Source organism: Talpa occidentalis, unplaced genomic scaffold (assembly GCF_014898055.3).
Source record: "Talpa occidentalis isolate TD23 unplaced genomic scaffold, MPIMG_talOcc4v2.1 talOcc4.17, whole genome shotgun sequence".
NCBI lineage: Eukaryota > Metazoa > Chordata > Mammalia > Eulipotyphla > Talpidae > Talpa > Talpa occidentalis.
Genome location: NW_023601754.1, coordinates 860986 through 888470, shown reverse-complemented (window position 1 = coordinate 888470; position 27485 = coordinate 860986). Strand labels below are relative to the sequence as shown.

At 67.3% G+C, this 27485-nt stretch overlaps 1 protein-coding gene across 1 annotated transcript; it reads right to left on the bottom strand.

Moving 5' to 3' along the window:
• Positions 1 to 2753: 2753 nt before the first annotated feature.
• Positions 2754 to 26935, bottom strand: ZCCHC14 (zinc finger CCHC-type containing 14). Its single transcript, XM_037515758.2, is given in 14 exon segments — positions 2754 to 4706; positions 5325 to 6188; positions 6191 to 6766; positions 6841 to 6981; positions 7560 to 7687; positions 7868 to 7959; positions 9246 to 9507; positions 10203 to 10257; positions 10338 to 10432; positions 10617 to 10726; positions 12562 to 12633; positions 13807 to 13880; positions 14603 to 14726; positions 26369 to 26935. Coding segments are annotated over 14 exon segments (3216 nt in total). The 3' UTR covers positions 2754 to 4650.
• Between the last annotated feature and the right edge of the window lie 550 nt (positions 26936 to 27485).

Below are 27485 nucleotides of genomic sequence, written 5' to 3'. Positions count from 1 at the left end.
CCCCGCCCCCAGCTTAGGCCCGCAGCTCCCGCTCTCAGGCCGGTCTTCCTGCCGGTCACAGGACCTGGCCGCACTCCCGGGGGGCTTCTGCGCTAGAGAGGCCTGTCCAGGGGCTCTGCGTGCTGCTGGTCAGCCCTTGCCTTCAGCCCCAGCCGAGAAAGCCAAAGGCACGTCTGGCAGGACGTCTGGTAAATGGGGCCTTGAGGACACTCAGCTGCTTCCCGCAAGAACCCGAAACAGCTCTGCTGCAGTGCTGGGCGGTTCCGACCCGGCTGGCTCCAGACAACTGCGCACAAAATCTCCACTGCTCAGCAGAGCCTGGAGTAAAGGGTCACTAGGGTATTGCTGCCCAGGTCAGGGGGCAAGTAGCGTTTCTCCTGCTCTGTGTCCCCAGAGTTCCGACGTGCCTGCTCTGGGTGACTGAGCCGTTGGCTGAGTTTTGTTTCGGGGGCAGGACGCCGAGAGGGCACTGGAGCCCGGTGTGCCCCTGCTTCCTGCTGGCAACTGCAGTGGGCCCTGCTGCGTTCCAGAAGCTCTCACACTTTAAGAGGAGGCCAGTCGCCGCGGTTGAGGTCGACCAGCCCTGCCCGAGTGCGCGCTCAGCATGAAGAAAGTGGCAGGAGGCAGTGGCACCCTCAGTCCAGAGTTACCTCCTTGGCCTCCCCGGCAACGCCAGCCCCTGCCCCTGCGGGCCCTATCCACGGGGCGAGGCACAATGCCCACCCCGGCCCCCGCCCGCCACCATCTGGGCTCTGCACGGCTGCACACACCTGTGCCAGGGGTTCGCGGTCAGCAAGTGCGCCTCCCTCTGGCCCAGCCCGCCGCGAGCTGTCGCTCCCGGTGCTCTGCAGCTTACCTGAGAGCCCTGTGAGGGCCCTGCCGCTCCCATCCCGCTGAGGCCCACCAGGCGTGGGAGCTGGAAGGCACGACTGGAGCTGTCAGAGCTCGGTTCTAGGTCATCTCTGGGCACACGCCCCTGTGCACCTTGCAGGCCCCAGAGGGTCCTTTCTCCCAGCACAGCGCCAACATGGGGGGGAGGGGCACCTCCCTTTGCCCAAGGCCCTGCCTGGGGGCTGCCTTTAGGAAACCGAGTCAGGGCTCCGGGCACTCCCCAGGGGAGGGTGGCAGCGGGGATCCAGCCCTGGAAGGCGCCTGCATGAGCGCACTGGGCCGGAGGGCCGGAGGGCGAGAGGCGTTTCCTGTGCACCAGGTGAACCTGAAGCCTGACCCGGCCAGAAGGGCCGGCATCATTCCCGCGGCGCGCTTGGCCCACGGCTCAGCCAGGCAGGACGTCTGCGTCTGCCCGCGGTCCCTGCTTGCCCAGCCGCTTCTCAGCAGAGCCCAGGCGCCCCGCACCTCCCACGCAGGGCCAGGCGGCGGGCGCGGGGCACGTTGGCGAGTCTGGAAACACGGGAAAGACACGCGATCTGTCTGTGGAACCGAAGCTGGGACGACTTTAGCCCAGGTCCAAACCTGCCACCTGTGCCACGGCAGGGTCCTGTCCCCCGCAGACCACGGCCCACTCGGGAAGGCGCGGCTCCGCCAGGCAGATCTGGTGACCACACCGCCTTTTTTTTTTTTTTTTGGTTTTTATTTTCAGTACATTAAATTTACTCATAAAAACATTCTAAAAATGTACAATTTTTCCTTTTTAACAAAGTATAATAAAACATAAAAACCCCAAAAACAATACTTGACATTTACAATTCAAAATCAAATTAGCAGAATATTAAATATTTACAAAACTATATCTTTTAAAAATATTTATAAAGATACATGCAATTTTGTAGAATTGACATAAAAGAATGGCTCAAAAAGGGGAGTTTTCCTTCATTGCTAAATGAAAATTCTGTCCAGTAGAAACTGTAGGAGTCTAGAGCACACGAGGCCCCCAGTCCCGGCGCCAGTCCGTCCTGGAGCTTGGGGGCCCGCGAGGCTGGGGGCTGGTGGTCCAGACTGGGGCCGGGCCCCCCAGCACGGCCGTGTTCACTTCCGGCCTCCACCCGCACAGCGCGGAGTTTCCCGAGTGATGATTCCAGGTGCTCCCCTGCACCCAGGACCTCGCCGCTCCAACAACGGGGCCTCTGCGGGACCCGGGGCTCCAGACACCGCCAGCACCGCCTCAGCCGCCACAGGCCCGCCCGGGAAGGAGTGGTCGAGCAGGGGCCCTGCTCCCGCACCACCTGAAAGACTCAGCAGGTACCGCGCTCAGGCCGCCGGGGAGAGACCGGAGGCCTAGGAGGGGCTGCCTGCCGGATGGCGGCCAGCTCGCCCCGGACCCCCAGCTGCGCAGCAGGCCGACGCCCAGAGTCTCCCGGCGGTGGTAGATGATGCTGGTTTGTAAATACCCAACCACGTATCTGCTTGCAAGGAAATAACCGTCTTCACCGAAAGTGCTACCTCCCGTGTCCTCTGCTCTTCGGCAGCTAGGAATTTGAACACGTCAACACTTCCCCATTTTCATTATCATCACGAAATAAAAATTAGAAAGGAAGGTAGAAAATTGAGCGTTTGGCTTAAAAAAACCAAGGGAGGTTCAACAGTCAGCCCCGGCACTGCGCGGCGCGCTGCCTGCGGCGGGCGTGCTGAGGCCCGGCGGGTCCCCAGCGGGCGCAGGGCGCTGCCGGCGACGGACTTTGGTTGCTTTCAGAGGGAGCCATCGAGGCAGCGCTGCTGCGGGCCCGTGTCCACCGGGGGCGGCCGCCTCGAGGAGCCCGCCCCGGCCAGGGGGCCTCACCGCCACCTGAGCGTCACGACCAAGCGGAAGTGTCTGTTCTCGCCTGCTGTTGGGTTTAACCTCCAGTATTTGTCAAAATAGTTACAAGGGTAACAGGTAACTTCCATTCCCCAATACTGACCACTGAAACCAAAAACCTAAAACGCTTTCCTTTGCTCATGAGACAGTTTTCAATAACTTCACCGTGTGGAAACAGGATTTATTTAAAATATTTCTTTGTTTAAAAAAAACCAAAAATTTTAAAAGTTTGGCTTTCAGCACATATCCAGGCCACTGAACGGCCTCAGAAATATTAGTCGTAAACATCAGTGAACCCACCAAGTCTTCCTTGAACGCGGTGCCAGTCCCGTCTGGTGCTCTTTAAGGCAAAGTAGTGTCGGTTCCCACTGTGACCCTCGTCGTGTTTGTGGTTCAGATCACGTGACACTCCCCAAGAAGCTGCTGCGCGTCACTAACACCTTCACTATGTAACACTGTGCCGGGGGATACAGAGCTGTCAATTCTGCATTGCATAGAAATAAAACTCTACTAAAATAAAACTCTAAAAAATTCTACTAAAAGCCTTTTATAAAAAAAGTAACAACTTTCTGCTTTAAGCTTCCACGAAGCAGGGACGGATCTCGGGATCTGAAGCTTCATGTCACGAGGCCTCGCGTGCTGGGGGGTTCTCTCCATTAACATCAATTCGCATGAGGCTGATTGTGCACTTTTAAGAATGGCGTGGGTCTGTGAGTCTCATTCTTTACATGAATATCCACCTGGAAAGATCCCTGGGCAAGGCCTTATCAGCCAACATCGGAACATCGAAGGCTTTAGCACTGACAATGGCGACGTGGGCAGAAAACCCCCTGCAGCCCTTGCACGTCCTTGGACTTAGGTGTTCTCGCCGCAGCGGCGGCTGAGGGCTGCGCGGTGAGGCCAGACTGTGCAGGCTCCTGGCTTGGGCCTGTGCCATGGACCCTGGCGGCGGCGTGGCACTCCCCGCATGGTTTCCAGGTGACTGTCCACGGAACTGTCCACCAGCCCAGCACGGAGAAGTGGCGAGGAGGCGGCTCCCGTCAGCCGCCCGTGAGGCAGGACTGTCTTGCCCGTGCCTGCTGGTCAGCCTCGGGCCACGGAGTCCAGTGAGGAGGCCTCACCCACGCTGCTGCGGACACGGCATCGGCTGAGCAGCCCGGGGGGCTCCTCTGGGTGGAGAACGCAGGGTGGTGCTGCGGGGGCCTGGAGGAGGGCTTCTCGGTGCTCTGCCCACTAGGGCGTCTCGGGACTTGGACCCTTAGAAATCATCTGTTGCGAATGACTATTTCTATTTCTATTAATGTAGTATCATTTTATTTGCGGGAAAAAATTAAAGACCTGAAATGCTACAAGTGTCTCAGCGAGGGAAGGACACTCAGCCTCTGCCGCGCTGGCCCGAGCGGCCGCCAGCCCACGTTCTCCTGCGGCGCGGCCCTCGGGAGGCCGGAAGGCGGTGCCTGGCTGCCTCAGGAGCACAGCGAAGGTGACAGGCCCCAGCTGGGGTGTCGCGGCCCGCGGCGGCCCCACAGGCAGAGGGCTCCGCCCCTCAGTTCCCGACCGTCTCGTAGCTGCCCTGGAATTTCGCGTGAGCCTGGAAGGACTTGGCACGGCGACGTTCCCCGGGAGACGGCGGGTTCGGCGTGGCGACCACCGCGGCCGGGCGCCCTCGTGGAGATGCTCGCCCGCTAGGCCCATCCCGACATCAAGCTCCGACCTGGATTTTGGCAATAAACCGAGTTCGCTGCACTCCTACGCTAGGTCTTCCATCCAGTCTATAAAGTAAAGCACCTTTGGATTAAAAATATTAAGCTCAACAGCAACTAGACTCTCAGTTGTGTATTTAATTTTCCGTATGTCTCCATGGCTTATTTGTGTTCTGCTGCCAGGGAAAAATATCAATCTGTGGCGTCCAGACCGTCTGCGGGAGGGGCGTATTTCAGCCTGAAAGTACCTGCAAAGGGGGGAAAGATGACACCTGAGTCCCCGTGACGCACGCGGAGCGCACTGTCCAGGCTACGTCCCGAGTCACTGCCACCGTCGGACACGGGACCTGGGCCCCCGGTCCACCTGCCCCGGCACCCCCTGCCTCCCCACCCACACCTCGGTCAGGGGCGTTGGCTGGGGCTCAGCCAGCACAAGGCCAGGGGCCGGGGGTGGGGGGTGAGGCCCCCAGGGCCCACGCCCACCCCAGCCCAGCCCCGCGCCGCCATCTCCACACCATGAGCGGGACAGGGGGCCTGCTGACAGCCGCAACGCTGCCGAGGTCACCCGCTGGCAGGGCTGGGGTGGGGAAGAGGCGGCGGGCGGCCGCGGGCAGCGGGCACACACAGACACTGCGGCCCGCCCGGCAGGGCTCGGGAAGAACAGGAGGCCCGAGGCCGAGAGGCAGCCGAGAGCCGGACCTCCCCACGGCCTGGGCAGCGTGTGGGTCCCAGCCCGTCACCCATCTCGCTCGTGCTGTCCAAGAGCGTTCAGAGTGGTCAAGGTTGGCGTCACAGCGCAGCGCCGGCCGTCACGCCACGCAGCCGGCCCGCCTGTCTCCGGGGGCGCTGCCCGGCGGCCGCGTTACCTTGCCGGTTGAAGTCCATGGGCGGCTGCTTGCAGTCCTGCGCGCGGTGGCCGGTGGCCCCGCAGTTGTAGCACGACAGGTTCCCGCTCTTCTTGTGGCCGGAGCCGCCGCCCCCGCCCCCCAGCCCCTGGGCCTGGTACACGCCCGCCGCCCCCGCCATGAAGCTCTGCAGGGGGGGCACGGCGAAGGTGGACTGGCCGCTCAGCACGGGCTCGGGGGGCGCGGCGCCGCTGTAGGGCGAGTGCACCACGGGGAAGGCGCCCCCTCCGTACTGCTGTGCGCCCACGTAGCCGCCGCCGCACACGGGGCTGAAGGGCAGGAAGGGGAAGGGGAAGACCGAGGGTCCCGAGAAGGGGTGCTGGAAGTAGTTGGCGTAGCTGACGGTCAGGCCGCTCGAGCCGCAGCTCCCGCTGCAGCCGCAGGAAGTGCACACCACGCAGCCGGGCGGTGGGGCGGGCGGGGCGGGCGCGGGTGGCGGCGGGTGGTGGTGGTGGTGGTGGTGGTTCTGGCCCGAGGCAGCGATGTTCCCAGGGGAGCCCCCACCGCCGCCCCCTCCGTAGAAGCCGCTGTCCGGGCCGGAGGAGAGGGCGGGGCTGGAGCTGGGGGCCGGGCAGCCGGGCCCCGGGGCCATGTTGGTGAAGGACGCGGAGGGGTGGGTGCCGGAGGAGGCAGTGCTGCTGCTGGCACAGAAGCTGCCCTGCAGGGGGCCCAGGGCCGGGAAGGCCGCTTTGGTGCTGGCGGTGTACAGGGCCGTCCGCGGGCTGATGACTGCAGGGGGCACGCTGATCTGCACGCTGCTGGCGCAAGACGTCTGCCCCGAGAGGGCGGCCTCCGTGGGCGCAGAGGAAGACACCAGGAGCTTGATGGGGGCCGGGCCACATGGAAGACGGCGCCCGAGGAGCCCGCGGAGGCGCTACTGGTCTCCACCACCAGCGCCGGCGGCGGGGCCGGCTTCATCGCCCGCTCCAGCGTGGCCGCATGCACGGCTTTGGCCCGGGGGCCGAAGGAGACGGCGGGGGACATGGCGCTGCTCTCGGCCAGCCCAGAGAGGACTGGCACAGGCTGGTGGGGGGTGGGCGTGGGCAGCACGTCCATCACGGCATTGCCGAAGCTCTTCTCCACCTTAAGGCCACCTCTTGGTCCGGAGACTTTGCCCCTGTCCTCCAGAGACAGCAGCGAGTGCATGGAGGACGACAGCAGCTTCACGTCAGTGCTGCCCCGCTCGGCCTTGTGCATGGCGGCCAGCATGCGCAGGGGCGCCGCGTGCGGGGCAGCCGGCAGCATCTGTGCGGGCAGCGCGTGGAGGCTAGACGGGGCGGAGCCTGCCTCGTTCTGCACAGGCAGGACCTGGGCCGTGGGGCGGGCGGAGCTCGACGGGAAGTGGCTCAGGAGCATGACGGGCTTCTCCTTGTCGGGGGGCCCCTCCAGGCGCAGCTCCACACCTAGGGCAGGAGCACAGCGTCAGCCTGCAGCGCGGGCGGGGCCGAGTGGCGCACGCGAGCCCGCAGCTCCTTACGTCGCTCGTTCTCCTCGGCGCTGTCGGAGCTCTCCTCCCGGGCCTGCACCCCCATTGGGCTGGGCGAGGAGCTGGAGCACTCAGAGGAGCTGCCCTCCCGGGCCGTCTGGTGAGGTGGCTGCTCCACTTCCACCCGCAGCGCTGAGGGGACACAGGCCGAGTCACCCAGGGCGGCCTTGCACAAGCTGCCACCCCACACTGGAACGCTGGCTGCGGGGCCAGCAGCAGGAGGCAGCGCCTCACCCCACACCCAGGGCGGGGGTCTCGGGACAGCAGCACTGGGCACAGCGGGGGCCGCCCCCACCCCACAGGGCCGTCGGGCCCTCCGCTGCCACAAACTCCAAGACCCCAGCTGATGAGCTGAGAGCAGAGCTTTGGACAAACCACCACCGAAACGACTGCTGCGTTTCCTCCCCCGCCAGTGCTGCTCCCGCTACTGCCACTGTGTGTGTGGGATCAGCACCGAGGCCGGCAGGACGGCGGGTGCCCACGGGCAGGGGCTGGGAAGGGACAGGCTGCTGAGCCCCCGCGCCCCGGGCTGGCTGCCCAGTGTCATGTCTTGGCCCAGATGGCTGCCGGCAGCCACCAGGCCCTGCTCTCCCCGCAGTGAGGCCCGGGCGAGAGCCGCCAGCAGCGTGGCCCGAGCGCTGCGCATGGCCGAGGACGGGACCGCGGGGAGCCGGCCCGAGAACCGCATGGCAACGCGGCCGCGGACCCACCTGCGGCGGGGCTACCCCGCACCGGCTGCACGGGCCCCACGTGGCTGGTGGGGGGCACGCGGGCCACTCCACTGCTGGGGACCGGGGGCGGCGCCGAGGGGTTCAGGCACCGCTTCTCAGACTTCTCCCTGCAACGGCACACATGGGACGGGCACGTGAGGCGGCCGCAGAGGTCGTGGGCCGGACGCCCGCCCTGCCCTGACCCAGCACCGTCTGACGGGAGGTGCAGCCAGGCAGGCGCAGTGGGCGGCGTGACCGGGACCCAGCGTCCCGCCTCGGGGGCAGAGCCACAGCCAGCTCGGACTTACTTCTCCAGCTCTAACTGAGTCTTGAGCTTTTTCTTTGCTCCCATGGTGAGGGATTCAAATTTATTCAGGTCTTCCTCAGTGAGGCTCAGGAACTTCCAAAGAGGAAAGAAACGACGTTACTGAGGACTTGGGGAGCTGAGAGGAAAGCACGTGGGGCGTCTCCCCGACAGCAAGGCACAAAGCCGGGTGCAGGAGGCACCTACCGCTGAATACGCCGGCGCCCACAGTTCAAGCCCAAGACACTCGCCCTGTGGGGGTCCAGGCTGCATCCCCACAGCCTGCTCCCCCGGTCGCCCCTCCCCCCCCAGGGAGACCAGACCCTGGGAGGGCAGGGCTGCGGGAAGCGACTGGTGAGGGTGCCGGCCCCCCCAAGTGCAACCCGTCTCTCCTGCAGACAGGACAGCCTTCTGCTAAGGGCTGCGTCCCCCCAGTCGCCCTTATTTTAGGGACAGAAGCGACTGTCGGTAGTCAGTGCCCCAGAAAGTGGTGCCACCCACCACCTGTCTCCCCGATGGCGCCTCCTCGGACCGCAGCTGCTGCCCACACAGTCAAGGGCTGTCTAGCTGGGTCGCAGCCCGCACACTGGACAGATGGAGACTAGTGACGCCTGCGGCCTGTGAGACTTACGAGTCCTCAACAGAGTAGGAGCAACTCGGGTCTCCCTGGTGGCGCAAGGGGTTGAGCACAGCACCGTGAGGCTGTCCGCAGTCTCTGCACCACAAGCTTGACCCCCGGCCAGGGCGCTGCCCACATGGCGCGGCAGACCTCTCCTGTCTTGCCCGCTGCTCCCCTCAGCAGTGGATTTCAGTGGCGCCTCCTGTTCTGCTCCCCACTCTGTCTCTGGTGAGTCCTCTCACCGCCTCCCCCACACCCCTGGCCTGTACCCCAGCTCTTGTACGCATAAATAAATAAATCTTTCAAAAAAAAATAAACGAGTAGGGGTAACTCACTGAACTGTGCTTTCTATTGCCGTGAGCGCCCCACCTTGGCAGGCCCACACCGTGACCAGTCAGCCGCTGGCCCAGGCCCCGCCCTGGCCGGCAGGGGGCGCTCCGGGTCACGCACAGGGTCACTTTACTAGGGATGCCCTGACTTAGGCAGCTTCGGTGTCTGTAACAATGAAATTCTGCCCTCCTCAAACTCTCTACTGTGAAACATAATCTCCATCCTCCTGCTTGAAAAGAGAACCGTCCACTCCCTCAGCTACGCAACGGTGAGTCCAGACCCGCGGGCAGCCCTGCGCTGACCCCAGGCCCTGCTCCCACTGCCCTGGCTTCACTTTGGCGGCGCAAGACCCTGGCGGGCACCCACAGAGGCACAGGCCAGGGCGCGAGCTCACGCCTGGCTCCTCCCGGTGCAGCAGCAGCCTGGGCCTCACCTTCTCCATGGTGAGCTGCTTGAAGACTGGGTAGTACTTGTGCAGACGCAGCTTCCGCAGCCAGTCCAGGATCCCGTTCTGCTCCTGCGTCTGGGGGGTCTGCAGGCCGGACGGCAGCAGGATGGTGGGCGTGGCGTCCATCTGCGTGCGGTAGGCCCCTGCGTGGGAGCAGTGGGCCACGGCGGGGGCACTGGCCGCGTGCGGCAGGTGGTGCTGGGGGCCGCTCTGCGAGGACGGGATGCCGGCCACACCGCACACAGGCCTGCGGGCAGCACAGGGCCCTCAGCGGAACGCGGCTCGTGCACGACAGACCCCCCTCCCTGCTGCTGCCTCCCACCCACAGGCTGCAGGTGTGGCAAATGGGTGCTGCAGCTGGAGTCACTCCTGGACTTCAGGACAAGCTGTTGCTTCTGCCACGAGGTGATACTGACAATCACAAGTGAAAAAGGGCCCCAAAATCTTGAACGGCCAAGTAAGTGGCTTTGGAAGACTTTCTATTCTCTCCGGCCCCTCCCTGGCGCTGCAGACCCACCTCCACCGGCGGCCTGCTCACTGACGGCCAGCGAGGAGGTGGTGACTTGCTGGCCTGATGGGCACTGCCACATGCCCAACGACAGCGTTGACCAGGTGTCGGCCCCCCATCCCTCAGATGCCCCCTCGCCACCGGGCACCGCCGTCCAGCCTCATGCTGACGGAGGACCCCAGGGCAGTAGCCCTGACACTGCCCAGCACGTCCCCCTGGGAGCTGAGAGCCGCATGCACCAGAGCTCTGGGTCCCGGGTGGCCCTGAGCAGGCCTGGGGATCCACCCCCTCTGTGGGGACTCAGGGAATGCGCTGTCTTTGTCCAGCGCAGCTCTGGACAGTCCTGACCCCAGGCTGAGGCTTAGAACGACTGTGCCCTCTAGAGCAGGGCCTCGGACACGGCTGGAACGGCGCTGGCGCAGGCCTGGCCTCACCTTCCAGACACGCCCACCACGGTGCCCACTTTAGGGAGCGGGGGGTTGCCGGGACCTGCAATTGGAAAGGAAGATGGCAGCGCCCGCAGGCAGAGGAAGCCCAGCCGTGCTCCCGCAACCACACTCTACACTCACTTGGACTCTGAAGCTGTTGGGCAGGAGACGACGGGCTGAGAAACCTCTTGACGTGGTCGTTCTTCAGCACGTGGGAAGGCAGGGCAGCCAGACACCTGGGGAGCAGAGGAGGCGACGCCGCTGAGACAGCGCAGCGCCGCTCGGGAGGGAAGGCTTAGTCTCAGGGAAGAGAAGCAACCACGGGGGGAAGCAGACGGCGGTGGGGCCGCACGTCCTCCTGGCCAGCCCAGCGGGGCGGCCCCGTCCCGCCCTGTCCCCCGGCTCTGGCATGGGTGTTACCTCAGGTCGGGCTCCAGATCCCCATGGTTTCGCTCTACATAGAAGGCGTCTGGGCCAGCCAAGCAAGGAATGAACTTCTCCAGGTTCTCGTCGGGGTACAGCTGAGACAGCTGGGGAGCAGGCACAGTGGTCAGCTCACCGGGCCGGACGGTACAGCTGCAGACCCTCGACAGGTCGCACGGCAACTGCTGGGACGCTGCCAACGCTGTGCTGCCAGCGACTTGGGGCCCTGCCTCTGCATCCCAACGGCCCCCACCATCGCATCGGAGGCGGCCTGGCCACCCACAGTCCCTAGGCCCGCAGAGGGCGCCTCCCCACATGACCTGGGCGCCACAGGACCCGTCTGGAGAAGACGGACGGTGCCGCAGTGGTCCAGCGTGGGGGCCAGGCTGGCGACAGGAGGTAGCCAGTGGACATGGCCCAGCGCGGCCACCACGGGGCCCGAGGCTTCCCCGAGGTGCCAGGGAGGGTGCAAGGCTCCTGCTCCGAAGACCTAAGCCAGGCCCTTGTTTCTGGGGGGAAGGAGCGGGAGGGCAGTCGCTTCCTGCCAGTGGGGGAGGGGCAGGAAGGCCTCCTGGCAGCAGGCCACAGGCGGCACCGGCCACTGGAGGAGGACAGAGCAAAAGCCTTCGGGTCCCAAAAAGCCCTGCCAGGCCCAGGAGCCTGCAACCACACGCAAGCACGGTGGCGACAGCCGGCAGGCGGGCAGATGAGGTGCGGGGCAGGCCCACCCGCATAGGCCCCATGCCCGACTCGGCCTGGAGCCAGACGGTGGCTGCCGCGTCCCCCAGGCCGCAGCAGTCCCTGGGGAGGCTGGCAGAGGGCAGCTGAGAACTGGCGTGCAGGAGGGCACCGGAAGGAGCCTCTGACACTCCAGGCCCTGGAGACTCAAGCAGGAACCCGAGGCCTGCAGTGCATGGGAGGTCCCCACAGCAGCAGCAGAGACCGCCCAGCTCAGTCCTGCCCACTCGGGCTCCAGGACCGCGGGGTCTGGTGACACAGGCAGCCCGTGTCCGAGCCCAAGCACATGTCCCCAACCTGAGGCCCAACCTTCTGTCAGATACGAGACACGCCAGGAAGAGCACGGGGGGCAGACACCACCGCGCCGTGACCGTCGGAGCACTCAGAGCCACCAGGCGCAGCCCGCGGGCGGGGTCGGGCACTAACCGTGGCGACGGGCTGCGGACGCAGGAGGAGGGCAGCATGCACGCACACACAGGGTGCCGCGGAGAGGTGGGGACGTCACCAGAAGACAGGTCCAGAGGAAGAGAGAGGAAAAGCCAGAACCGAGGCCGCGGCAGTGGAGGAGGTCGGCACGGGGCCCCGGCTCCGCAGCCACCGACGGCACAACCGGGCGAGGAGCCGGAGCACCCGGCGGCCAGCCCAGGCCCGCGTGCGCGAACGCCGGCCAGGAGAAGACAGCGGGCAGAGGAGATCACGGACACGAACACCCCCGGGCAGCAAACTGGACATCTGGGAAGGCCAGCGCTCCCAGAGCATGGTGAGCACGGCCCCAGCACCCCAGACACGACCGGGCCCAGCGGGGCCCTCCTGACGCGGCGCGAAGCCAGGCGCTCGGCACAGTGGGGGTGGGGGGCCGAGTGTCCCCAAGGCCGGAGGGGCCGGCGAGCTGGGACAAGCCCCGCCCCCGCTCAGCACCCCACTGGGGCCACGGCTGACGCGCTGGGATGCACCAGCGCCAGCCCCGCCCAGGACGGAGGCGGCGGGACATGCGCGCGCACATCCAGGGGCCTTCTGCCGAGGGGACAGCAAGGCCCGGTGCGGGGAGCGAGAGACAAGGCGGGGGCAAGTGCCCCGGCCCCGCACACAGGAGCAGGCCTGGCGCCGGGGTGTCCGGCAGGAAGCCGGCCCTGGACCCCGGATGGGTGGGCCCCGTCAGGGGAAGGAGAGCCTGTGGGTGCACTAAGAGCCCTCGCCACCTTACCTTTGAAATAAATTCAGTCACTTCAGAGGAAGATTTGGTTACTGATGTTATTGAAGAATCAGACCACAAGACCTTAAACACAAACAAACCAACCAACCTTAAACACAGACACACATGCTTCATCCTCCAGAACCTGCGCAGGCGCCGCCGGCCAGCAGGAGCCCAAGTGCCCTGCACGGGACTCGCAGTCCCGGCCGTGGAGGCGCTCCCCAGGCTCAGGACGCTGACTGGGGCCTGAGCCAGCCTCGTGCCCGCACGCGAGCACCCCCAGCACGGCCAGGGTGAGTCCTGGCCACGACATCCCTGCAGGCCCTGCCCGCAGCTCAAGGACTCTGATGTTGGAGCCGCCCACGGCCTGGGCTGTGCACTGTGCCAAAAGCGCGAGCTGCTCAGACAACCCGGCCTTTCCTCAAGCAGTGCCTGCGCCTGGCTCCCAAGCGCAGAGGCGTGGGTGCCCAAGCCCCTGGAGGTGGAGCCTACAGCCTCTCGCCCACGCTCACTCCGGCAGGCTCCTTCTTCCAGTGCGAAGCTGAGGGGGTCGGGGTCCTCCCTTCCCAGGCCACAAGCGACCAGTCCAAGGGCTGGGAGCAAAGCAAGGCCCAGGGTGGTCAGGTGGTGGGCCGCCCGCCCAGGATGGCCACTGCTGGGCACTTCTCAGACAGGCAGCCCCCAGCCGCCCAAAGCCGCGAGGACAGCAGGGTGCTCATGGGTCACAGCATCAAAAACCTCCCCAACCCATGTCGGTGTCCCCCACACTCAGGGACTCCCCAGAGAGACGAGGGAGGGGACCTTGGAGGTGGTGGACACTGACACCCCGTGGGGGGCTGGGGTGGCATGTGGATACGGGCAGGCGGCCTCTGAGGGCCAGAGCTTCCCTGCCCCTTGAGGCCTGACCGGTAGAGAGGAGGTGGGGCGTAGAGGCGGACCCTGCTGGGTGCAGAGCTGTGACTCGGGGCAGCTCCCCACACACATGCGCGGCTCCCGACCCTCCACTGCCCTGGGCGCCGGCGACAGGAGCAGGATGGTCCTGCGCACACGGCGGGGGCAGAGGCCTGGCTGCCTGGAGCCCTGCCCTCGCGTGTGGACGCTGCTCTGAGGCTGGGGGGAGTGCCCCCAGGCCAGAGCCCGTGCGGGGCCGGGATGGGGCTTGGTAAAGACCCAGCTTTTATTTAAAGAAAAGCACCTGTCAGGGTAAGACGCCCTCCCCGTGCCTCCGGAGAAAAACGAAGACGATGTGCGGCTCACCTCAAAGGAACACTCGATGTTTCTTTCGTTTTTCTTGTGGGCCAACCCCTTCAGGTCTATCTTCTCGACGGTCACTGAGAAAGGGAACAGCAAGCACTGTCACGGGGATGAAGCGGACCCTCCGCACACGTGACCCGCCGGGCTTGCCGCCTCGAGTCCTCGGCTGCGCCGCCCCCCTTGCAGAGACCAGCAGCCACACGAGGCCCACGCGCCGGGACCCACGGCCCCGCAGGACGCAGCCGCCTCCACCCACACCGGCCACTGCGCGCGCGGCCGGGCAGCAGGCTGGACAGACCCATCTGCAGGGGAGCCTCTCACGCACCAGGCGCTCTCAGAAGCCTCCCTAATGCGGTGAGGCGGCATCGGGGTCAATACACCCTTTGGGAGACACCCGTAACCGTTCATTTTGCGGTATTTTAAGCTTAAAAATAGCACCTTCTAGGAAAAAAATACTCTGAAAAGTAAGAACGCGCTTCCTTCCTGGCCAAAGCAGAAAACACAACGCGCAGAGGTTGCTCAGCCCCGTCTGCTCTCAATGAAGCAGCTCACTGCGCCTCTCGCTTCCTCAGACGGAAACAAACAGCTCTGACGTCTCCAAGCCGGCGGGCTCAACACCTGGCCACAAAGACATCCCCGTCCTCTTGGAAGCAGCAGAGCCCCGTCGTGAGTGCGGCTGCTCGTCCCTGGCCAGAGAGCAGGACGGGCCAGCCCCGCCCCTGCCACGAGAAAGGCCACACACAGGCGGCTGCTTCCAGTCAGTGCCCGGGGCCCATGCCCGGGAGCCCTGGCCGCTCACCTTTGCAGTGCTTCCCCGCCGACCTCTTGGGCAGCGCCTCCTCAGGGGGCCGCGCGGACGTGTGCAGGGCCTTCTCCAGGCTGTTGCTGACGCTGCTGACGGGGGTCTCGGTCCGTGGAGTGACCTGAGAACAGAAATATCATCAGCTGGTTTCCCCCCACTCAGTTCCCAGGGTGACGGTCAGGATGCGGCGGCAGGGCAGATGGACGCCAGAATGGGGAAGGCAGGGCAGGGGGAAGGGCCACGAGACCAGACGTGGGGGCAGTTGGGCAGCTGGAACGTGCCACCCCACGTCCAGAGGACACGGCGGCTGGTGCTTTGCTCCCCTGGTCAGCGTTCAGTATGTGTCGAGGTTCTCGGGACACAGAGCAGCTGTGACCATGCTTGGCCCCAGGTGGGCAGGCGCTGCTCTGTGCACACTTGGGGGCTGGGGCTGGCGCCGGGGCCGAGCAAGGCCTCGCAGAGAGGCGGGGGCACACCACGCAGGGAGCCCCGAGCTTACCGAACAGAGGACACCCCCACCCCGAAGGCCACTGGAAAGTCAACCCTTCCGATGAACTACCAAGACTGCACCCAGCAGCTGGTCCTGACACTGCACTGGGCCCTGTCACCAGAGGGGCCATCCGGCTGGGAGGCCCCCAGAACCACTCTCAGGAGAGGCGCTGAGGCCATGGTGGATTCTGCCCCACTGGTCTGACCCCTAGTGGGCTCTGGACCCCGGCAGTGAGCCTGGGAGTGGCCCAGGGTCCTGGTCCCAAGACGGGCAGGGAGCCAAGGGTGTGGTCCCGGGCCTGCTGGGCCGCGCCAGCCCCCTCGCCCGCATGCCAGGCACGGGCCCGCGGCTAAGCCTCCGTGGGGCCCCGGGCCTTGGCCAACCCCAAGCCCCACACACCCACCAGGACCTGGGGGGTGGGTCTGTGCACGTTGTGAGAAGCCCCCGGGGCGGGTCAGTTCCCAGCAAGGACCAAGAGGCCTGCGCGGGCCAGGTCACCACTCCACCAAGCAACAGGAAAAGCCACAGGCCCAGCAGCTGCGGCCACAGACAGGAGGGGCCCGTGGCCACCCTTGCAGACCTCGAGGCACAGGACGGATGCAGGAGAGGCCTCCTGAGTGTGACCACTGGCGGGGAGCCCGCAGCTGCTGTTCTCGTGGTCTCTCAGCACCTTTCCTCCCCACGCGCCAAACGCTCTGCATGATTTATTTTATTTATTTATGCATACAAGATCTGGGGTGCAGGCCAGAGATGGGGGGTGAGGGCTCCCCAGAGACAGAGCGGGGAGCAGAACAGGCAGAATGACTGAAACCCACTGCTGAGGGGAGTGGCGGGGAGACAGGAGAGTCTGCTGCGCCCTGTGGGTCAGCGCCCTGGCTGGGACTAACCCTGCGCCCCAGGAAGGCCCCAAAAGCTCACTTTTGGCCAAGCAGGCCTGGGTGCTCACCCTGCTCCTTTGTTTACACTGACCACCATCTTCGTCTGCCTTTCCCAGAAATGCTGTTTTGGGTTATTTTTGGCTGCTTCCCTCACCCACGTGACCCGCAGTCCAACCCAGATGCTCTGACTCACGCTCCCAGGCAGCGTCCGCCGTCAGCTGGACGGACACCACAGGAAGACCTGATCACTTCCACATGTCGCCTTCCTCTGCGGCCAGGGGCAGCCGCCCCGACTCTGCCCCTCGTGAGGCGCCAGCCCCTGGCTTTGCTCCTCAGTGGACGCGCACGTGCGCCGTACCTGCCGGCCGGTCTGCATGGGCAGCGGCTCCCAACCTGCTGCGCCTCCGCCGCCCCCACGGCCGCCCCTCGCCCTGCTCCAGCCGCGGCTCTGTGGCGCTGGGTCTCGTACTGCCCAGGCCTTGAACCGGCCGCCACCCCGGCGCCCACAGGGCCCCCCATGCCACGCCTCCAGGCCCCGCAAGCAGTGCAGATCGGTGCCCACAGCCAGGCACAGAGCCGGCGCCCCAGTGTCCCACACGTCAGGGACGCAAGGAGCAAGCAACAGCAGTGGCAGCGCGGTGGGCCCTGGTCCTGGACGGCAGCTCCGCCTGGCCGGGCGTCCATCTCCCCGCCCCCAGCTTCAGCAGGGCGGGGCCCAGCCATCCGCGCGGGGTGTGACTGGGAGGGTCTGGGGAGGGGCCCCAAGTGGGGCTCCCAGGGGCTCTGCAGCACCTGGTCACAACCACACCCATCCCAGCCCGGGGGTGGGGGGGGGGTGCGTCCCGGGAGCTGGGCCTGGGCAGAACCCAGAGCAACCAGCTGCCGGCCCGGGGCCAGGAGCCCAGATGAGGCAGCCGCGGCCTGGGGCACCGGGGCCAGGGGGCCCCTCCGCCCAGCACCCCTCAGATAATAATGTTTTTCAAAAAGGTGTTTCTTAGTCCAGGATGTCTGGTGAGAGAGACCTGCCGTCACAGGTGCGCCTTTAAGGTGGCGTGCTTGAGACTGTTTTAATGCTCCGGGGCCAGGGTCTTTTTGAGGAAAATTTCTGATTTTAAAGGTCTGTTTCCTGAAAAGCCCTCAAAGCCACAGGGGGCTGCTGCGCTGGCTGGCTGGACACTGAGCCTGAGGGCGGGGCTGGTCCAGACCCTCACCCCACAACGGGGGGTGGGGGGCTGTTGGGGGGGTTGCAGCCAGGCTGAGCCAGGCCCGCCAGCCCCCTGGGGAAGGCCACTGCCCCCAGGAGCAGGTGCTAAATGCACAAAATGCCCACATGAAGCCACAGATGAAGCCAAGGCCCGCCGTGCACACTCACCAGAGGTGCCGCCAGCACGCTGAGCACAGCCCCGGGTGGCTCCACAGCCGCCCGCTCGGGGCTCCGTCCCCCAGACTCCAGGACCCGCCTCTGCTTCAAGATGGGCTTGCCCGGGATGGGCGGTCAGCTGCCCAGACCCAGCGCGCACCTGAGACGGCCCATTACGGGAACTAGAGCCGGACCAGATGCCTTCCAGGTCGGCGCTCTGGCCTACCAAGAATCACTGCAGGACGCGCGACGGCGTGGGGCACCGCTCAGGAGCGCGGTGGGGGGGTCTGTGCCGGGGCGGACACTGCACCCCAGACAGCGTCCCCTGCGCAGTCGCCGCCTCGGGGAGACGGGAGAACTGGGGTGTCCCAACTCTCCTCCAAGAACCGCGACTTCTCTGATTTCTTTAAAAGTTCAACCTGGGTTGGGCCTCCCCGGTGGCGCAGCGGTTGAGCGCTGGGTTGCGAAGCTGCGCGCGGCCTCTGCGGCGCCGGTTCGATCCCCGGTGCTCCCGGCCACCAGAGGAGGGTCCCACATGGCGCGCAGACCTCTCCTGCCGCCCGCTGCTCCCCTCAGCAGTGTACTTCGGTCCTTCTGCCTGCTCTGTTCCCCGCTCTGGCTCTGGTGAATTCTCTCGCCCTCCCGCGCTTCTGACTGTACCCAGTGCATGTATAAACAAAACAAACAAACAAACCAGCAAACAAATAAATAAAGCATGCCTCTATTAAAAAAAAAAAAAAAAAAAAGTTCAACCTGGGCCTCCCCGGTGGCGCAGCAGGTTGAGCGCAGCACTGTGGAGCTGTCTGCAGCTTCTGCAGCACAGGTTCAATTCCCGGCCGGCCAGGGAGCTACCCACATGGCACAGCAGACCTCTCCTGACTCCCCGCTGCTCCCTCAGCAGCGTCTTTGGTCCGTCTGCCTGTTCTGTTCCCCGCTCTGTCTCTGGTGAATCCTCTCACCCTCCCACGCCTCTGACCTGTACCCCAGCTCTTGAATAAATAAATAAATCTTTAAAAAAAAAAATTGAAACCGTCAAATAGTCTGGAGCACGGACCTGGCCTCAGGTGCGGCACCATGAGGGCAAAGAGCAGCATGGCTGGGGCGGACGCCCACACATGGGGGCCTTCAGGGGCAGCAGTGCCCGCCCCACCCCAGCCACCCAGCCCTCGAGGGGCACCCGCAAGAGACCGCCCACCTGCCCGCCTGGGGCAAGAGCTGCAGGAAGAAGGCGCGGCTGGCCCGGCTGCCCTGCAGACCGACCTGGGCAGGGACCCGGGCTGCCCGTGGGCCCACTGCGTGCGAGGGGAGACCACACCAGATACTCTCAGGTCAACAGGAAAACACATAAAATCAACAAGAAACGTCACTGGTAAGCATTTTGCTAAACTGGTAACCGCACGTCTCTCAAAGCCAGAACGAGACGCTGAGACAGTGCAACAGCGCGAGCTCCGTGCTGGCTGGGCCGTGAGAGCCGGCGCCACCCCAGCCGCCCCGCATGGCCTTCCTGGTGACGGCCCTCGCCCTCCTGCTCTCGCTGGAGAGGAGGCGATCCCTGCCCAGAACCTCAGAAAGAACCTGGCCAGGTGAACCCCAGCGCATTCCACCAAGGGGCGCCGTCCCCTGGGGGGCCACATCAGAAACTCCAATTCTAGGCCCCCCCAGAACCAGGCAGGGGTACACAGCACGGCTCCAGGTGGGGGGCCGGCCAGCTCCCACCAAGGGCAGACCCTAGCAGGGGCTCCTGGGGCTCCAACCGGGACAGGCCGAAGTGCAGGAGGGCTCGGGAGCGCCCAGAACAGAGCCGCGGCGGGGACATGCGGGCAGGGGTGGGGGGCACAGGAGGGGGGGGGTCAGGTGGGCTGCGGGGCCACCGGGGCAGAGGGTGCACTTGGGCTTGGCACCTGAGGTGACACGGGTGACTGTCTCAAGACGCAGGCAGGAGGGGGCGCAGGCACAGGCCACGGGCAGTAGCGGGGGGCCCACCGGGGCGGTCGGCCAGGAGGCGCGGCAGGACGGCACGCACACGCCTTGGACATACACGGCTCACGGGCGGAGGGCGCTGCTGCCAGAGGGCAGGGGGCTGCGGGGGAGAAATGGGCCAAGGGGTCAGAGGGTGAGCCCAGCAGAGACCCCAAAGGGCAAGTGACCATCACGCGTTGGGGGAGCCCGAGGCCCCCGCTGGGTCTTCTGAAACCAACAGGATGGAGGCCCCAGGCCAAGCACCCCACACGCGTGTCTGGGAAGTCAGTTTTCTCTGAGAGACCAACCCAGTCAACAGGCGCCGACAATCGCAGGACCCGGCATCAGGCCAAGCCCCTCCGTAGCCGTGTGGAGTGGGGCCTGAGCCCACCCAGGAGACACCGGCGGGCCAAGGGGAAGGGCCAGCTGCCCAGGCGCTGCTCAGGGCCCGGCCACACTGCTCGGGGGCAGCCCCTGTGGACCCCAACGCGGCGACAAGGAACCCGCTGTGGACGGGAAACCCCCTCGGCCACATTCCTGGGGGACCCGCCCCTGCCAGCCGCAGCCGGGGTGGACAGGGCGGACCTGCCTTCTGCAGCTCCACGCCACATCCCACCCCGGCCTCGTCCCCAGAGGGGCCAGGACGTGCCGGGCCCTGCAGTGTGACTGGCTGGAAGATGCAGCCCAGGATTGTGGGAGGCGACAGTGGCTGGAAAGGCAGAGGGGCCCCGAAAGGAAAGCCCCGGGAGCCGGCCACGTGGACCCGCACAGTCTCGACTGGGCCCTGCAGGGGCCCGACCCACCCCCGGCACGCAGGAGCCCACGCCCCCGCCCAGCTGAGGGCGACACCCAGGCGACACCCACGTGACCACACACACCAGAAGGAGCCACAGAGAAAATGGGGTGCAAGGGGACCTGCAGGCTGGAGGCGCCCAGAGGAGCGGGAACGAAGAGCCAAGTGGAGCTGCCCGGCAGACGAGGACCGGCGCAGCGCGGGGGGCCCAGCACTGCCCACGAGGCCTGGCGGGGCGGCCGCGCGCACACCGGCCGGGCGCAGGGGTGTGCAGACAGGGAGACGGGCTGCGGCCGGCGGCGCCGGGGGCCACAGGGGCGGCTCTGGGGGCCCGGGAGCCGGACGCTCTCGGACGTTCCAACAACGAGTTGGCAGCGGAGGTTCTCAGGGGAAACCGTGCCACGTCTGGGGGCTCAGAGGAGCGTCAGCAGGGACGGCCAGTGGGCAGCCTGGGTCTGGGGGGAGGGAGGGCAGGTTGGGGTAAACGAGGAGCTCACAAAGCTCGGAGGCCGGGGTGGGGGAGCCAGGCGGAGGAGGGGGCCGCGCAGGGGGAGGCTCGGTCCATGCGGACAGGAGCCCCACCAGGACTGGGACGCCGAGCTGAGGGCCGCGGGAGGGGCCGCCCCAGCACCTCGCCCCACCGGAGCCGCTATGGAGAGACAGGGCCTGGCGGGAGGGTGGGAGCGCTGCCCGCAGGCCAAACACCGCGTGGGGGGGAGGGCGCAGTGCCGGGGCCACAGGCGAGGTAGGGACAGTGGCCTGACCCTCCCCAGGGGTGAGGGAGCGGAGAACACCTGGCGCCCCAACCCTACGCCAAGGAGCTGCCCGGATCACTGATGGGGAGAGGCCGACTGGAAAGCCCAAAGAAAAAACGGGGCGAGGGTAAAGATGAGGGGTGGGGGTAAAGGTGGGGGGCGGGGGTAAAGGTGGGGGGCGGGGGTAAAGGTGGGGGTAGGGGTAATGGTGACAACTGACTGGGAATCTGGGGGCAGCCCCAGGGCCGCGGCGATGCGGTGCTTGTGCTTGTCAGAGCTAAAATGGTTTAAAAAACCACCCAATGAGACCCTAGAACCGGGAGCGTTTCCCAGGAGGGCACTTTCCACTGCCGAGGCACACACGGCCCCCACGGGGGGCCCTGGGGGGGGGCTCTGCTCTTGGGGTCCACACAGCCCGGGCTCTGGCACACCCTCGCGCTCTCCCTCTCTAAATGATGAAACATAAACCCTCAAACACCCCCCGGCCCACGTACACACACGTACACGCGGCCCCCCCGCAGGCCGGCCCCGAGCGCCTGACAAGCCTTTAGAACAGAAACTGGCCTGAAGCCTCGGAGCACCTGGGCTGGGGCCTGGGCGGGGGGAGCTGCCCAGAGGGCATTATGCAGCCTCGGGCCGGGGGCACCCACAGCCCCCACCCCCAGGACTCCCCAAGGACGGGGCAGCCGCCCTCCGCCAGGGCCGCTCTGTCCCGCGCGCGCGGACCTCAAAATGTCCAAGAGCCGGGAGGGAGCGTGCTCCTTCCGCGTTCATCCATGCTCTCCCGCCTTCAGACAGCACCTTCTGCAGGCCTGGACTCCGACGTCGCTAGCAGCTCCCGCACGTGCGAGTTTTAATTAGATTCGCCGTGAATCAACGCGGAACCCGAGGACTTACTACGTTCTTTCTAGTAACTCTATTAAGCCTTTTACGTGAAAGTCCCAAGTAGTCAGGAAAGGATGCCACAGCACTCCCTTCCCACGACCCGACGTCCCCGTCCCCACCGCCAGAGAAACAAGAACTTCGCTCTAGCTGGGGGTACGGAAGGTCACGCAGACGCTGCACCACCACGGCCAGAAAACACACAGAGCCGCGGTGCTGCCACAGCCCGCGGCGCCCCCAGCTCGGGTGCGCGCGTCCACACGTGGTGCAGTCACCTGGGGGAGGGCGGCCAGCGCGAGCTGTGACGCACCAACTTTTGAAAATAAGAATCCAGTTGCTGCAATCGCCGGGGATCGCAGCCACATCCGCCAGGGGAGAAACTGCCACGAGGGGGGGCATTAAAGGAGAGCAGAGCCGGCCAGGGCTCCCGGAGACCGCGGGACAGCGAGGACGGAGGCGGCTGTCCGGCCCGAGCCTGCCCTCCCCCGCGCCGGCAGCAGCCTCAGGACGCAACCCCGAAGGTGGGGCTGGCGGGGCAGGAACGAGGAGGACGGAGGACAGGCTCTCCAGCCAGGACCCGGGAACGGGAGCTGGAGCAGGCGCGCAGCATGTGCAGGTCGAGGAGCAGTCCGAGAAGGCCACCGCCCAGGCGGGGACCAAGGGCCGGTGGACACGAGGAGCCAGGCGCCCTGGGCGACAGCAGACAGCTGGGCAGGTCCACGCCGCACAGCGGAGGCACCAGGACACGGGACAGCCCGCCCCGTCCCCGGGCCGCCCAGGCCATGCCTGCCAGCCATGCGTGCCACGGCAGAGGCTGCGGGGCAGAGGGAACAGGGTGTGCAACACGGCCGGGGACGCGGCGAATCACTGATGGGCCCAGGCCAGGAGGCCCTCTGTCTGCATCACGCCACAGGCGACGCCAGGGCAGCAGGGGAGGGCGGGTGTGGGTCCTGCGCAGAGGTACACCTGGGGAGACGCACGTGGGCCACACACCACGGGGCCGGCAGCCCCCACCGCAACCAAGAGGCCACACCCGACAGTGGCGAAGGCGGTGCCCCCTGCGGTCTCCAGGGCACAGGCCCACCTGCCGCAGGGTGCCAGGCACACCCCATGTCAGTGCAGCAACGCCTCCCCAGGCGCAAGCCCGCCCGCCATGGGTGACGGGTGGACAGCCACCCCACGGGGAGACCGGGCACCCTCCCGCGGGGTGGGGCAGGATGGGCAGTGCCCTGCGCTGGCCGCGCCAGGGCCCACAATGGCAGCGCAGGGCCCGCCTAAGCACGGTCTCCCGGAGGCTGGGCCAGGGCAGAGGGGAGCTGGAAGGGCGGCTGGGAAGGCAAGGAACTCACCTCCCGCTGACCATGAGAAGTGAGGAGAACCAGAGAGTAATGGGCCCGTGGGGGCAAGAACTGGGGCGAGCAGAAAGACAGGAAGAGCAGACTCCGGACGTCCCCGGGGAGACATCTGGGCCCACACCGAGACAGTCGGCAGTGCCCCCGTGGGAGGACACCCCCGGCTGCGCAGCAGAAGAGGCCAGCACAGCGCTGGGCCCGGGACAGGCACCCCAGGCCCCTTCCGGCTGCTCTATCAGGGACTGGCGTCCCCGGAGCACAAGAGCGACCCCGTGCCACGGTGGCCACCGGGCCAACCGACCACTGCCCGCCGGGCCACCTGACCACTGCCCACCGGGCTACCCGACCACTGCCCGCCGGGCCACCCAACCACGGTCCACGTGTGGTGCTTTCGGTCCCGAGAACTCATCTCATGGCGCCCCGAGACACCTGCTCTGTCCACTCCTCACCCCAAATGACTGCAGGTCCGGTACCCAGAACAGAGCCCGTGCCAAGGAGTGGGTCTGTGTCACCACGCCCGGCGGCAGCTCCACTCCTGATGGGGGCTTCTGAGCGAGCGCGTGGGCACAAACTGCCACCCACCCCACCTTGTCAGTTTGAGGCAAGAGCCCCAAAGGGGGACCCTCGGGAATGTGTATAAAGAGGCGCAGGGCAGCTCTCCCCGGGAGAGGACAGCGCCCGGCCAGGTGGCCGGAACCATCCGCAGCACCGCCCGACTCCTGGCGCAGCCAGACCTCCATCCCCATGATGTGGCCGCCACCGCCGAAAGGCTTCGCCCGGCAGGGGGGCGTCTCCCAGCCAGGCGCCCCCAGCAGCCTGCACGTGGTGAAGGAGCAGAGGTGCACCGCAGGGATCCCCGCCAGCCCTCAGGCCCACCACGGCCTCCACAGGCAGGGCCTCACCTGCCACCCACCGGCAACAAGCCGCCCGCGACGCGCCAGCGTGGCACCTTCACGCCAGCAGCAGCTTACGGGGCGAGAGGTGCTGGGGGGTCTACTCGGGGTCAGGAGCCCCACCGGCCCCTGCTTGCCCTGGGCACACACAAAGAGCCATGGCAGAGCCTCCCCCCACCCTGGAGCCCCACTCCAGCACAGCGCTGGAGAGAGCCCCCCGGGGGCACCTCTTCTCACCCCCGCCAGCGCCTGAGGCAGGCGACGGGCAGCCGTGGAGCTCCATCGGCAGCTCTGCACCCTGGGCCGAGCCAATCCCGCTGGGCCAGCGACCCACGGGGGCGGCTGGTGCCACCCCGGCCCCCCCCCCAGCCAGGGGCCGCCAGCACGCGGGGCCGCGTGCTCAGAGTCAGACCTGGGGACCGGACGGGCGCTCGCCGGCCCTGAGGGGAAGAGGCCCGGACACCAGCAGCCGCGGCAGCCGGGCGTCCGCTGGCACACGGAGGCTCCCGGGACGGAAGACCCGCCGGCCCCGGGGAGGACGGCACCTGCCGCGGCACAGAAACCACGAGATCTCTCCCGGCGGGCCGCGTCCGCAGGCAGCCCGTGGCCGTGAGCGGGGGCGGGACGACGCGGGACAGGGCTTCCTGCGCCTCCGAAAACCTCTCGAAATTTGGCAGCAGCGGCGGTTGCAGAAGTCAGGGGGTCTGCGAACCGACTCGACGCCGCGCGGCGCGGCACCGAGGGGCGAGCTTCACGACTGAGGATGAAATCTCAATAAAGCCGTTCCTAACAGCTGAGCCCGCCGACGGCCCGCGCCTTCCATCTGCGAAGAGAGGCCTGCGAAGGCAGCAGCTGAAGCCCGGGCCCCCCCCGCCCCCGCGGGTCCCCGGGCAGCCTCTCCCGCTCCGCCTCGGAACCTCAGAGCAGCAACAATTTGAAAGCGCCTCAGCGAACACGGCAGCCGTGAAGAGGGCGCGCGGGGAAACACGGCTAAGGGAAGCCGGCGGCCGCGGGGGCCGGCCCCTGAGGTGGAGGGAAGCTCCTGAGGCACCAGTCCCAGGCCCCGGAGCCCGCAGGAAGGGAGTCCTGCCAGCCCAGCCCGTGGGGGCGCCACCCTCACCTCACCTCAGCACAGTGCCCGCTGCACACTCCCAGGGGTCGCCCCCCCGGTTCCCCCCCACCCCGTCTGCTCTCAGGAGGGGACCCGATGCGGGCTGCACGGTGCAGGGGACGGAGAGGCCGCAGAGGTCGGTGCCCACGCCTCCCAGCAGGACACGTGCGCCACACTGACCCGCGGGACGGCCAAGGGGCACCCGCAGGCACCCAGGCTCAGAGCCCACATGGCGAGGCTGGACCTGCGCCCCCGTCCACACAGGCCCGGCGTTCTGCTCAGGACACACCCCGGGACAGCAAAAGCCCCATGGCTCCAGAGAACGGCACCCCAAAACACACGAACAAACCCCCCACCTGCGGCAGCACCACAACCACTTCTGACAGGAAGACATCAGGGGAAAACCGCAGCCGGGAGAGGCGGCTAGAGCCACCGCCACCGCAAGCCGCCGCCAGGCTTCCCCTCAGGGCTGGGGAGCCGCGCCCCCAGGAAGCCCGCTGCGGCCCCCGCCCGTGGGCCCAAGAGCCCCGCTCGCTGCCCGCCGGCCAGCGAGGCCTGTGCTCCGGGAGCGCCGTCCTGGTGCCAGGCTCCCCTGGGGCCAGTAAAAACAAGCCGGAGCCCCAAACCCTCCGTGTTTACGTAGCCACAGAGCGCTCAGAAGCCCGTCTCCGGTGCCGCCCGCCGCCCTTCCTGCCTAACCCGGAGACTGACATGTGGAAGCGGCCGGGCTCGGGACCCGCTCCCGCAGACGCGCCGGCCCGGCCCCGCCGACAGTCACCTGCAGACGCGCACCAGCACCTGGTCTCCGTGTGCGCCGCCACCGCACGCGGCGCCCGCCCCCAGCTCCCCGTGGGACGGGGCCAGAGGGGCCGCAGCGGGGTCTCCTAAGCTCCCAGGGCCCCCCCATCGCCCCTGGCCGGGAGCTTCCTCTCTGCCAACACGCTCCAGATACTTGCAGACGCCCCAGTGACACAGCGCGCGGCTGTTCTGTCCCCGGAGAGCCCCACTGGGGACAAAGGCCTGATGGCCTTTCCAGCGGGGATGTCCAGGCAGCGTGCGGCCGCGAACTCTGACCCGGGTTCCTCCTCCGGAAACGCAAGGCCTCCCCGGGGCCCTGGTACCCGCTAGGTCCAGGCCGCGCCGCTGCCCTGAGCCGGGCGGGCGGCCGCGGGGGGAGCCTGGGCTGGGACGGGGGTCTCGGCGTGGGGTGCGGCCGCGGGCCGGGGGACAGCCTGGGGCGCGGGCGGGGACTGGGGGGAGGCGGCCGGGGCGACAGCGGGGCGCACGCACCTTGTGGCAGGCCGGGCAGGTGGGCAGCGCGCCGGGCCCGGGCGCGCCCTTGCCGCCGTGGCCCCCGCCGCCGCTCAGGCTGCTCTGGATCTGCGTGAGCTCCTGGCGCAGCACCTGCTTCTGGTGGAAGCTGAAGGCCGGGTGGTTGGAGGCCATGGTGAAGAGCAGCAGGAACTCATCGCCCGTGCGGCCCTCGTTGAGCTGCAGCCCGTAGTTGTGGATGATGGAGTCGATGTGCGTGAGCGTGCGGTACAGCACGCCCGCCGCCTCGCGCTGCTCCGAGCCCAGCAGCGCCAGCGACACGAGCAGCTTGCTGCGCACCACCTCGTCCGTCAGGTTGGTGAGGCTGCCCAGGTCGGCGGGGTTGTTGGCCTTGATCTCCGAGTCGCGCAGCGAGTGGTAGTCCTTGCGCGCCAGGTCCTCGAGGCACGAGCCGAGGAAGCGCAGCTCGAGCGGGATGCACAGGTCCAGCAGGCCGCACAGGAACTCCACGCGCTGCGGCGAGGGCAGCTCGGAGAACCAGCGGTACACGCCGTCCCGCTGCAGCGCGCCGCGCTTCTCCACCATGCTGCCGCCCGCGCCGCGCCGGCCGCGGGGCCCGGGGGCCGGCCGGGGCCGGGGGCGCGGGCGGGCGCGCGCGCGCGCGCGGGCGGGGGGCGCGCCGGGCGCGCGCGGGGCGGGCGCGGGCGCGCGGGCCGGGCCGGGGGCGCGCGGCGCGGGCGGGACCCCCGCCAGGGGCCGGCGGGCGCGCGCGCGCGGGGCGCCGGGGGGGCCCGGGGCGGCCGGGGCGGCCGGGGGCGGCGAGCGGCCGCGGGCCCCCCGCTCACGGGCCGGCTCCTGGCCCGCGCCCGTCCCCGGCGGCGGCCGGTGCGCGGCGGCGGCGGCGGCCGCTCCTCGTCGTCGTCGTCGTCGTCGCCCGGGAGGCGGCCGCCCCCATCGCCCCGCGCGCCGCAGGGTCTGTCACTGCGGGCCGCCCCCCGACGGAGCCGCCCCGGCCATGCCGCGCCGCGGCGCCGCGCGGGCCGGGCGGCCGTTACCGAGGCGCGGAGCGGCGGCGGCGGCGCGGAGGGACACGCGGCGCGGAGGGATCCGCGGCCTGTCGCGCGCGGACGGATCC